The following is a 12,060-nucleotide window of genomic DNA, read 5'->3' as shown; positions in this document are numbered from 1 at the left end:
TCTAATACATGTGGAGTTTAACATCAATGCTTCACATTCTTTGTTTATTCTATGATATCTTTCTATTTTGGAAGACAGGAAGTTCTTCCAAGGCTTATCAAGTTCTTTTTTCATCTCCTAACCCTGTGCCTACTTCTGCGCTTCCTCTTACTTGGGTAGGATTTGTCTTCGGGGAGTCAACCTTGACTTTGCAGTTAAGCGATGTTCCAGGAACAGTAAGTGTGTATCTTTGCTCAACGTTTTCTGCTGTTTCCAACACCCTGCCTGCCAATATCCTCTGCGACAATGCCTCTCCACCTAGCACAAGGAGCCTAGAGTTACCGGTGTACACACGCATCTGTTTTTTTCCCGCCCCCCTTCTTTTTTCACCTCCTTTGGTTAGATGCTTAGACCTACAGAGCTGCTCGTTCTCTCATTGTCTTGTCTGGCGCGCCTCTTTCCCCATCTCACTTCATATTCCGTTTAAGCAAAAGGACGTGGGCACCACTGGAAAAAAATCGTTACCATGGTAACTGCCGTGGCCGACATTACTGTGTTCGACAAGTGTCGGTGTCAGCCTTCGGAAAAAACATAACAAACCAAGAAGAATTTCGCAGGCTAAAAGCTTTCAAATTAGCCCGCCCCGGCCTGAATTGGAATCAAGAAAGAGTTACTCTCAGACTTCAGCGCAGCCCAGCCCAGCAGCAGTTAGCTGTCTTACGGACGTAACGAACGCTCAGAGGCGACGGAATGACGCTGGGGGCGTGGCCTTGCGTATGCCACGCCCAGTCGTTTTCTGCTCACGCGCCGTAGGGAAGCGTGGTCGGTGCTGGGCTCACGCGCGGTACGGAAGTGTGCTGAAGTGCACCGGAAGACGCCGGAGTAGAGCGATGGCGGGTTTGGCTGTTAGAGACCCAGCGGTGGATCGTTCTCTACGTTCAGTATTTGGTGAGAGGAATTTGGTCCAGTCAAGTATCTTCGGGGAGGGCCGCTCCCCCCGGCACCCCCATGCTTCTTGAATCGCCCCGGGAACTTGTGGCACTCTCCCTACGTAACCTCCGGGGCGGCCAACTGGTGGACTCACGGGCAAAGACGCTCCCTTTTGCAGAGGTTTCGCAGGCTTTCTGCAGTATCCTTGAAGAAGTTAGATTTACGTTCAGCCTTTACCCATTTCTCCTTTTATGAGCTTCACTTATTGTCTAGAAGAGAGAGTGCATGGCTGTGGTCCTGAACTGTCCCGTAGTACTTACCACCCCCGGAATACAGATTGTTTGTGGAGTATATAGATTCCCCTGTCCACTTCTCCGTTGTATTGTAGGAATTTTCATTCTTTGCTTCTTCGTTGTAACGTTTTAGTTCAATGGTAGTGGCAACTAATCATCTGTCTTCCTGAAAGGGACTGTGAATAAATGAATGAATAATAATAAAGATCTCCTCAGAGGAACTTAAAGAAGACCAAAACAGTTCTGAGTAATTTTGTTCGGCTGGAATAAGTTTGTTTTTGTTTTTTGTTTTTTAACGTACGAAAGGAGTCGTGGCCATTCTTCTTTAAGGGTGTATGCATCTGAAAATATGGACATATGAACTCATTTTCAAAATCCTACACATTTTTGAAATTTTTTTGAATTATTGTGTTCACTGATACAGTATTGTAGGTATAGGAATTGGCCCTTCTCCCTACCCATTTGCCCCTCCCATTGTTCCCTTCCAGATAATTACAGTAGTGTAGTCCTCCAGCAACAGTAACAAGTTCAAAATTATGTTACCCACCTACACCATGGCATTGTAGGTAGAGACAAAGGTAGGAAATCTAGCATCAGATTGTCAAGGTATTTTTAAGCATTTCTTTAGGAGTCCTCCTTTTATTCCGAAGTGGTGATACAGATTGCAGCATATCTTAACTTCCCTGTTTGCTAACCACCATGGTACAGGTCATCTATGAGAATATACTTATACTTGTTCACCTATGTAGTTATTCGGTTTGTATTTTTTGTGTGAAGGTTACACACAGAGAACATGATATTTGTCCTCTTGGGATTGGCTTATTTGATTGAGCATAATGCTCTGCAGTTCGGACCATTTTGTTGCAAATGGTAGAATTTCATTTTTTATTATTATTATTTTTATGTTGCGCTACATAGTGTTACAGGTATAGTGCTTCTCCCCTTTGCTTTCCTCCTTCCCCCTTCTCTCCTCCCCGTTGTCCTTCAGGTGTAATCCTGACTCCAGCTTTCTGCTCCTCACATGTATCATGACATTGTGTAGATAAGCCCTGTAGAGAGTCTAGTATGTTGTGATCAAGGTATATTTAACAGTTTATTAGAGGCCTTCTTGCTGAGTAATTATTGATAGAACTTGCAGACCTTCAGGTAAATACCGATGCCTCAATATTAATTTCAGCAAAAGTTTAACAAGCTAATAGTAGACAGATCTGTAAACTAACATTCATCAATTCTTGTACCTTTTGTGTTTAGCCTCAATGGTTTATTCACTTAGTAAGAGGCCTGAATAAGTACATTGCAACTGAGATTTTAGGAACACTGTTTTGAGCCTGTTGTTATGTCAGTGATGTGAGTGGACACTGCACTTTAACTAAAGATCTGCAAGCTCCAAATTAAAGTATTATCTGTTTTTTTTCCCCCTAGTGGGAAACATTCCTTACGAAGCTACCGAAGAACAGTTAAAGGACATCTTTTCTGAGGTTGGGCCTGTTGTTAGTTTCAGGTGAGACATACTTTTATTTCTTGGTTTCTTAAACATCAGAGCAAATTTGACTTTTAGTAATAATGGCAAAGTTTTTTTATTTGTATTTCAAACTGGTAATTTTCCACATTGTTTATTTGTGTAGCAACTTTAGTAGTATATAATTGATACTATGTAATTACCGTTCATTCTTACCTAAAAGGTCTTTTATTTTTTCCTTAAAAATGTTTTAAAAGGGGGCCAATATTATGGTGGAACTGATTATGCCACTGCTAGCAATATTGTCATCCACGTCAGAGTACTGGTTTGAGTTCTGGCTGCTCTGCTTCCCTTACTTGCTTTCTGCTGATGTATCTGAGAAGACAGTAGAAGATGGCCTCTGCCACCCAGGATGGAATTTCTGGCTCCTGTTTGGCTCCCACGTAATTTGAAGCTGTTTGTAGAGTAAACCAGTAGATGGGCAATCCTTCCTATCACCCTATGTTTCAAATAAATATAAAGGACTTTTTCCTTTATTTATTTGACTCAGTGATGCAGAGGCAATGAGAAAGAGAGATCTTCCTTCCCCCAGTTCACTCTTCAAATGACTACAGCAGCTAGGATTTGGCCAGGTTGAAGCCAGGAGCCAGGAGCTTCATCCAGGTCTCTCACGTGGGTGCAGGGGACCAAGCACATGGGCCATCTGCTGCAGCATTCCCAGGTACATTAACAGGGAACTTTGGAAAGTAAGGCAGCTGGGACTCAAAGTGGCATCCCATGGGATACTGTCCCTGCAGGTGGCAGCTTTACCCACTGCTCACAAATGTTAGCCTCTTAAATATTTCAGTGAGGCAGTTATAAGGTTATTCATGTTATAGTGGACCAAATTAGAATGTGGCATTGTTAGCAGGAATGCTGTGTGTGTATATGTGTATGTACCTGTACCATTTGTTCCTGATATCTGGTTCTGCTCTCTAGATTGGTATATGATAGGGAGACAGGAAAACCAAAGGGATATGGCTTCTGTGAATATCAAGACCAAGAGACAGCACTTAGTGCCATGCGGAACCTGAATGGGCGTGAGTTCAGTGGAAGAGCACTTCGAGTGGACAATGCGGCCAGTGAAAAGAACAAAGAAGAGCTGAAGAGTAAGTGTAAACCCAAGTTGTATGAAAATATGAATTATGATTAATGTGATAATTAAAGTGTTCTGTTTATTATATGTTTTAGCATATCTTGACATGCTTACCCATACCACTTTTTAATCAAGGTGCCTGAGTTAGTGAAGCGTGTGTCTTTTGAGAACACAAAGTGGAATAAAGTTCCAGGTTCATCAGGCCACTAGTAGTGCTAAAAATGTCATAGTAATAGACCCAGGAATTTTGTTTTGAAATCAGCATCTTTTTTCTGTTAGCACTTTTTGCTTCTGAAATAACTTGAGAAGTCAATACGAATTGCTTTCTAGTTTTTATCTGTGTGATTATGCTCCCAGCTCTCCTTTGACAACATTAACTATCCTCTGACTTTCCTCCATGGAAACCAGATTTTCAGACCTTCAAAAAATGGGAGGTTATCAACTGACCCATACAACAATCCTGAGAAATAGATGCTTGCAATGACTTAGCTTTTTATTTCTCCCCCTAATTTCTACCTTTTTTTTTCTCCCAATCAGGCCTTGGCACTGGTGCCCCAGTCATTGAGTCACCTTATGGAGAGACCATCAGTCCTGAGGATGCCCCTGAGTCAATTAGCAAAGCAGTTGCCAGTCTTCCACCAGAGCAAATGTTTGAACTGATGAAACAAATGAAGGTGGGAGGAGGCATTAGGTTAAGGATAAAGTAATTTACATTAGATTTCCAAGAAGTTAATTAATGAGTTAATAGAAAGCATTTCCTGATCTTAAACAGAACTTGTGGCTGAATACCAGTATTTCTAGCACATTCAGTAGTCCATGTGTACACAGTATATTTATTTTGTGCAAAAACTTGCTATTTTTATATGTACAAATGAATCCGTTCAGACAGCTGGGTTTTTATGACCCATAGATATCAGATACAGATATTTAAATGTGGCTTTTTTCCTAAATGATCTTGTCACTAGATTTAAAATGCCTTTTCCTTCTCCTGACTTCCGTGACCCAGACTTTATGTGCCATGTAAAAAAAAAAAATCTGATGGCTGAAGCAGCCTCTTGAGTATTAACCTTTCTCAGATGGGAAAGTTCTAGATCACTCTCTGTTTCCAGGCAAATAAACACGAAACCTGATAATGGGATTTGCTTCTCTTCTCAGCTCTGTGTCCAGAATAGTCCTCAGGAAGCACGGAACATGCTACTTCAGAACCCTCAGCTGGCTTATGCTCTGCTGCAAGCACAGGTAGTGATGAGAATTGTTGATCCAGAGATTGCCCTGGTGAGTGCTTCTGTTTCTTCTATGGCAATGGGACGACATACCTTGAGTGGGATAGGAGCTGCATTATTGTGTTGTTAAACAAGACAGCTCACAGGGTTTTCTTTTCACTTTTTAGAAAATTCTGCATCGCCAAACAAATATTCCAACACTGATTACAGGCAACCCCCAGCCAGTCCATGCTGCTGGGCCTGGCTCAGCACCCGGTGTGCCAATGAACCAGCAGAATCCTCAGGCTCCTCAGGCCCAGGCTTTGGTAGGACTTATTCTTTCATATTTCTTTTGTCTGAGAATATCATGTACTTTTTAGGAGAAAGTCTTGAAAAAGAATGGTCAGGAAATAGAGATGATACTTGACAATTTCCAGGTTTCAGAAATTAACAGCATCTGAATCAATAATGATTCAGTTTTAGTTCTGTGAAATAGAGATTTGTTTTTTTTTTTCTTACAAGTTAACTTTGTATGTATTACCAGATATGCATATACTGTGGTTGGTCCTTCATTATTCCATGTACATTATCATATTTGTCTTCACAGTGTTTAAATGAGGTTAACATTCTTAATTTTTGTTTAATATTTATTTATTTGTTTGCCTGGCAAAGATACAGAGAAGAAAAAAAGAGCGAAACAGATTATTCTTCCATCTGCTGGTTCCCTCCCCAAATTACCACAGCAAAGCCAGGAGCTTAGAGCTCCAACCACGTCTCCCACCTGGGTACAAGGGCCCAAGTGTCTGGGCCATTGTTTCCCAGGTGCATTAGCAGGGAGCTACAACGGAAGTGGAGCAACCAGGATTAAGATGGGATGCTGGTGTTGCAGGTGACCTCTTAAGCCACTGTGCCACAACACCAGTCCTGAGGTCGCACCTTTGTTTTCTTTATTATCAAGGAAAATAGAAATTCACTTCCCAAATATGACAAAACCCTGAAGATGTGAACAGAGAAAAATCAAAGACAAATGATAAATTAGGAAAAAAACTATTTATCACACATAAGAGAGATAAAAGGCTGATTAATAAAGAGCTGTAATGGGTGTTTAAAATTATTTATTGCCTTATTATAATAGCAAAAAAAAATTGTAAATATTCTTGGGCCAGCATAGTGGCACAACATGCTGATCTGCCCTATTGCAGCCGCATCCTATATCAATGCTGGTTCATGTCTCAGCTATTCCACTTTCGATCCAACTCCCCACTTATGACCTGGGACAGCAATGGAAGATGGCCCAGATCAAGTCCTTGGGACCCTGTACCCACATGGGAGACCTGGAAGAAGTTCCTGGCTCCTGGCTTTGGATCAGCTCAGCTCCAGTCATTGTGGCCACTTTGGGAGTAAACCAGCAGGTGAAAATATCTCTGTCTCTCTTTCTCTGTGTAAGTCTGCCTTTCAAACAAAAATAATGGATTTTTTTTTAATTGAACACTTCCTAAATGTGCATTGCTGGGAGAACAGAGAAAACTTATTTACCCAACGAAATACTCTGCAAAAGTTAAACTACATCTGTCAGCATGGATGACTTTCAGAACCATAACTGTCTAAAGCAGTAAGATGGACTAAGATGTGAGGCATCAACTTAGATAAGTTAAAAACAGTACCATGTGAAAGTGAAGCAGTGAAAAATTTCCCGAAATGTGTCATGTTGTGTTTCTGCATCAATCTACAGAAATAAATCCTGAAGATATGTTGAGTAAGTTAGCAAAAATATATTCAATATGTAATGATTCATATAAAAAGTTTATAAACATCTGGTGCAACCCTCTGACACAGTGATTAAGCCACTGTTTGTAATGCCTGCATTCTATGTTGGAGTGCCTGGGTTTAATCCCTGGCTCTAGCTCCTTTCTCCAGCTTTCTGCTAATGCAGAACCTGGGAGGTAGTGCACCTGTCTCAGGTGATTGAGTCCCTGATACTTATGTGGGAGACCTAGGTTGAGTTCCCTGCTCCCATCTTTGGCCTTTCTCAGGCGCAATAGACAACTGGGGAGTGAACCAACCCATGGGAGTATAAGTGGTCACCCCCCTCTCTCTCCCTCTCACAAAGTTTAAAAATTGTTAAATATGTAAAAAATGTCTAGTGTTTAAGAAGAGGATTCAGTATGCAATTTGGAAAGATCATATGGAAGATTTTGAACTTATAATTTTTTGCAAAGTTGGGTGATTATTTTCTAATGATTTAAAACTCTGTAATTTTTCATAATTAAAAAAAAACCTCTTATAAATTAGTTATGAAATCACCAATAACCCAGTAGTAATTGGGCAGTGAATGTAAGCAGTTTACAAAAGTAGAATATATAAATGTATGAAAAAGTATTCAAACTCAAGATAAATATAAACTATAATCTACCATTTTTTTACCTATTAGGGTGGCAGAGCTAAACAAGATGGATGGATTGTACAGATGTACAGGGCAGAGGTCAGCAAACATTTTCTGTAAATTCCAAGATAGTAAATACTTTTGGCTTTGCAGGTCATCAGGATCTCTGTCACAACTACCCTACCATATTACTGTAAAATCAGTCATAAATAATACCTAAAGTGTGTGTGGTTGTGTTCCAGTAAGATGATGTTTATAATACCAAATAGTTTTGGCCCTTGGACCATACTTTGCCAGCCTCTGCTTTCAAGAAATACTTTCCCTAAAGAAAGGCAAGATTAAACTAAAAGAAAGTAGCTGGTCCAAAATTAACACAATTGTAAATGGCAAGTCAGGCATCTGAACCAGGTTTGATTTGACCTCATAGCCTATTTTCTCTTACCCATCTCTGTGTATGGCTTCCTCCTTTCTGTTTCAGTTTTGTTCGTGTTCTCCAAGTGTATGTGTGATTTTTTTTTTATGGCTTAGCTTTTTATTTATTAGACTCTTTCTTTTCAAAGATAGTTCTCAGTTCCCTATGGAGTACAGAAGATAAAAAGATAACATTTGCCTTTCCTCCAAGGAACCTTGTTTTCTCTCCAAGGATCTTTATAACATTCCAGCACTCATATTGTGACAGAGGGATGGGCCTCATCCTTTGATGCTGACATCCCATATGGGCACTGCTTCAAGTCTCAACTGCTGTGCTTCTAATCTAGCTCCTTGCTAATGGGTCGAAAGAACAGCAGATGATCCAAGTTGCTGGGCTTCCACTACCCTCAGGGGAGATTTAGATGGAATTCCAAGCTTCTGGCTTTCGCCTGGCCCAGTCCCGGATATTCCAGGCATTTGGAAAGTAAACCAGCAGATGGGAGATAGATCAGTCTCTCTGTCCCACTGTGTTTGTCTGTCACTCTAAATCTTTTTTTTTTTTTAAAAATCTGACATTTCTCCCCTCCCAGACTAGAATTATATGTGAGGACAGGAGTGAGGGAAAATTGATGAAAGTTTTAAAAGCCGCTTTTCATCTGAAAAACAGATGACCGGTGGTTGTGTCTGGAGTTTGGGGCATTCCTTGTTGTTGTTAATGCTCTTAATGCCTGGCCCCAGTTATAAAGTTGACAGCTTCTATGCTCTATGCTGCCTTGCCGCAGAGATAAGGCTTATCTGTCTCAGTTTGTAGAATATGCTGAATCTTAACTGTGTTTCATATAAACATGCTCATGATAAGTATTGCCACTTGCTTCTTTGAAATTCAGAGTGTATGATAGATTTAATGTCCTGTGAGACATTCTATACCAAAAGAACGCTTGGTAATATACTTAGGACTGTGAATTTTATGAAGCTTTAAAACAGACTTAGTGTGTTAAGTCTCCATGAAAGCAACTACATACTATGCTTTTTGTCTTGGTCAGGGTGGAATGCATGTCAATGGTGCACCTCCTCTTATGCAAGCCTCTATGCAAGGTGGTGTTCCAGCACCAGGGCAGATGCCGGCTGCTGTCACAGGACCTGGCCCTGGTCCCTTAGCTCCTGGAGGTAACTCTCATTTAGAGTCTTTTACCATTTCTCTACTTTGCTAAAGTTTTGTCATCACAGCTGTTGAGGTGAAGCCAGATTGTTTTGTGGTAATAGGATCTTGATTATAAAATGAATACAAGAGAGTATATTAGAAAGCCATGGAATGTGCATGTTTTAAAATTTCATGGTTTTTAAAGTTATTGCACCCCCAAAAAATTTGTTATTTGGGTAGCTGTGAATGGACTGAATTCTCCCATCAAAAGCTAGAGACTATTAGACCAGGTTAAAAAGCTCATAAAAAAGACAAACACAAGCACAGAATACATAGTCCCATCTGTTACTGTGTTTGTCAGGCCAAAAACTATGTTTCAATAAATATAATCAGAACAACAACAACAAAAAAGCAGCTTAAAAACTCTGCTCATTGAAAGTATATCGATAGGTAATTAAGAATATTGCTATTACAGTTAATTTTCCTTTTAAAAAAGATTTTATTTAGTTGCCACAGTAACTGAGAGACAGAAAAGTCTTGTATTAGCTGATTCACTCCCCAAATGTTTGCAATAGTCAGGGCTGGGCCAGGCCATGACTAGGAGCCAGAAACTCCAGCCCCGTTTTGCACGTGGGCAGCAGGGGCCCAAGTGGTTGCTCTGTCTTCTCCTGCCTTCTCAGGCGTGTTAGCAGGGAACTGGATCAGAAGAGAACATCGGGGATTCAATTCAGTGCTCTGATATGGAACGGTGGTATTGTGAATGAGTGCTTGTCCCCATGCACTGCAATGCTGACCCAGTTAACATCTCATTGTACCTAAAACCGCTGAGAAAAATAACCCGTTTTTATATGAATACCTTTGTGACTCTAAGATGTTTTATCGACATTTAAAGTTTTTTATACAATAACTTTCTTTGTTTTATTTCCCTAATATGAGTTAGATTGACCATAATGCTGCTCATGAGAACGATTTAGATGACTGTTTTGTAGAGAAATCAGTCCACACAGCTAAATTGGCAGGGATTGGATTTTTTTTTAAGATTTTAATTACTTTTATTAGAAAGATACAGAGAGAAGGACATACAAAGAGAAAGATCCTCCATCTGCTGGCTCACTCTCCAAGTAATTGCAATGGCTGGAGCTTAGCCGATCTGAAGCCAGGACCCAAGAACCTCTTCCAGGTCTGCAACTTTGGTGCAGGGTCCCAAAGCCATGGTCCATCCTCTGCTTTCCCAGTTTATAAGCAGGGTGCTGGATAGGAAGTGGAACAGTTGGGACATGAATCAGCACCTATATGGGATCCTGGGCATGCAAGACAAAGATGTAGCCACTAGGTTACTGCACCAGGCCCCAAGGGTGGATTTTTTTAAAGATTTATTTATTTTTATTGCAAAGTCAGATTTGTAGAGAAAAGGAGAAACAGGAAGATCTCCCATCCGCTGATTCACTCCCCAAGAGGCCACAATGGCCAGAGCTGAGCAGATCTAAAGCAAGGAGCCAGGAGCTTCTCCAGGTCTCCCACACGGGTGCAGGGTGCCAATGCTTTGGGCCGTCCTCGACTGCTTTCCCAGGCCACAAACAGGGAGCTGGATGGGAAGCAGGACTGCTGGAATTGGAGACCATATAGGATCCCGGTGCATTCAAGGCGAGGACTTAAGGTGCTGAGCTACCACATTGAGCTGCAGGGGATGGCTTTTTTTTTTTTTTTTTTTTTTTTTTTTAGTTTTAGAGCAAGATTTATTAGAAAAGCTGAGAAGAGAGACTCTTCTCAGTGACGGGAGGGGGCTTTGAGATAGAAAGGACCCTTACCCCTGCCATAGTGGCAGGAACAAAAGTGAAAAAGACCCTAGTCCACTGCCATAGTGGCAGGAGGATAAGAAGAACCCATATTAATGGTGGGGAAAAGCATCTTTTTAAAGGTTTACCTCAAGATGTTTCTCCATAAACAAAGAAAATTCCTGGTTTCCATGGTACCTGGCCTTGGGACAAAAGGCCAGAAAGGTGTCTCTGGCCAACTTCCTTGGTCCCTTTCTAATGATAAAGAGGCCAGTCTGAAGCCCTCCCACTTGACAATGGCTGGAGACAGAATGGGGCTGATGCTTCAGGTGGGGAATTGATATGTTAATGTCACCCTTGTCTCTTGGAAGAGATGCGCTCTGGTGAATCTAAGACATGGGGGATTTTATATTTGAGAAAATGACTTGGGGACCCAGAATACCCTAACTGCCTACTGCCCAGTCTAACTCCTCTCACATTCCGCCCCCCAGAAGAAGTAACCCTAACTGCTGTTAGCGGGGAAATGGGACAGTGATGGCTCTGGCTGCTTCCGCTGACAGGGGATGTAGTTCAAAGGCAGCAGTTGGGTATTCCTCTGGGGGGGGGTCTGTCTAAGGGTCCCCAGCAGAACGCAGAAGTCATCAGAAGCGCCTGGCAGAAGTCATCAGAGGTGTCTGGCAGGTTGTTCAGGCTCCGAGTGTTCCTTCTTGTTGAAGTCTAGATGACAAAACAAAGACAATTATAATCTCTCCCAACCTAATATGTAATGGGCTCGGCGGAAGCACCAGTTTGAATACTTGAGTTTTAGAACTTAGATATGAGAAACATTTTGTTAGAGCAAACATTGACTTGAGCAGTTTAGTTTAAGACTATGAACTAGATTCATAGGTTTAAATTAACTCTTTTAAAGCTCAAGTTTTGAAACAGTTAAACTCAGTGAGCATTATAGAACACATGAAACTTTCTGAGCTACATGAAATTGTTATCTAGGACCATTAGAAGGCACAGAACCAATGAAAGTTAACATGTGACATTAAGACTTGAACCTATATAGTACATGTAAACGTTAAGTTTCCATGGAGTTACAATTTCGTCTAGCATTGACAATCCTGAATTAAGATTTAAACTTACTTGACTTTTGAAAACACTACAGTTGTTTTGTATACAAGTGATGGATTTTTTAAAATAACAATTGTACTTTACCAGTTGCTGGAAACCCTAAGAGTGTCAGAAGACATTGAGCCTAAAACATAAAGCACAACACTAAAAACATTTCATTACAAGACTTATCTGGATCATAGCGTAGATGGCAAAAGATTTAACTAGTTGTGAATTATAATAACCCAACAGCT

General features: G+C 40.9%; 1 protein-coding gene across 3 annotated transcripts in view; it reads left to right on the top strand.

Moving 5' to 3' along the window:
- Positions 1-843: 843 nt before the first annotated feature.
- Positions 844-12,060, top strand: part of CSTF2 (cleavage stimulation factor subunit 2) — a 32,395-nt gene continuing 21,178 nt past the window's right edge. For 2 of the 3 annotated variants that reach the window (XM_040999687.1, XM_040999685.1), the window contains exons 1-7: positions 844-927; positions 2,625-2,703; positions 3,640-3,809; positions 4,334-4,470; positions 4,952-5,071; positions 5,187-5,324; positions 8,836-8,959. In XM_040999687.1, the coding sequence (XP_040855621.1) occupies positions 870-927; positions 2,625-2,703; positions 3,640-3,809; positions 4,334-4,470; positions 4,952-5,071; positions 5,187-5,324; positions 8,836-8,959 (826 nt within the window). In that variant the 5' untranslated portion in view covers positions 844-869. Of the gene's footprint in view, positions 928-2,624; positions 2,704-3,639; positions 3,810-4,333; positions 4,471-4,951; positions 5,072-5,186; positions 5,325-7,429; positions 7,481-8,835; positions 8,960-12,060 lie in introns of all 3 variants that reach the window. The other variant, XM_040999686.1, reaches the window with a different exon arrangement.

This window comes from Ochotona curzoniae, unplaced genomic scaffold (genome assembly GCF_017591425.1).
Source record: "Ochotona curzoniae isolate NIBS_2020 unplaced genomic scaffold, NIBS_Ocur_1.0 scaffold_1852, whole genome shotgun sequence".
Lineage (NCBI taxonomy): Eukaryota > Metazoa > Chordata > Mammalia > Lagomorpha > Ochotonidae > Ochotona > Ochotona curzoniae.
This window is presented reverse-complemented; position numbering and strand designations above follow the sequence as displayed.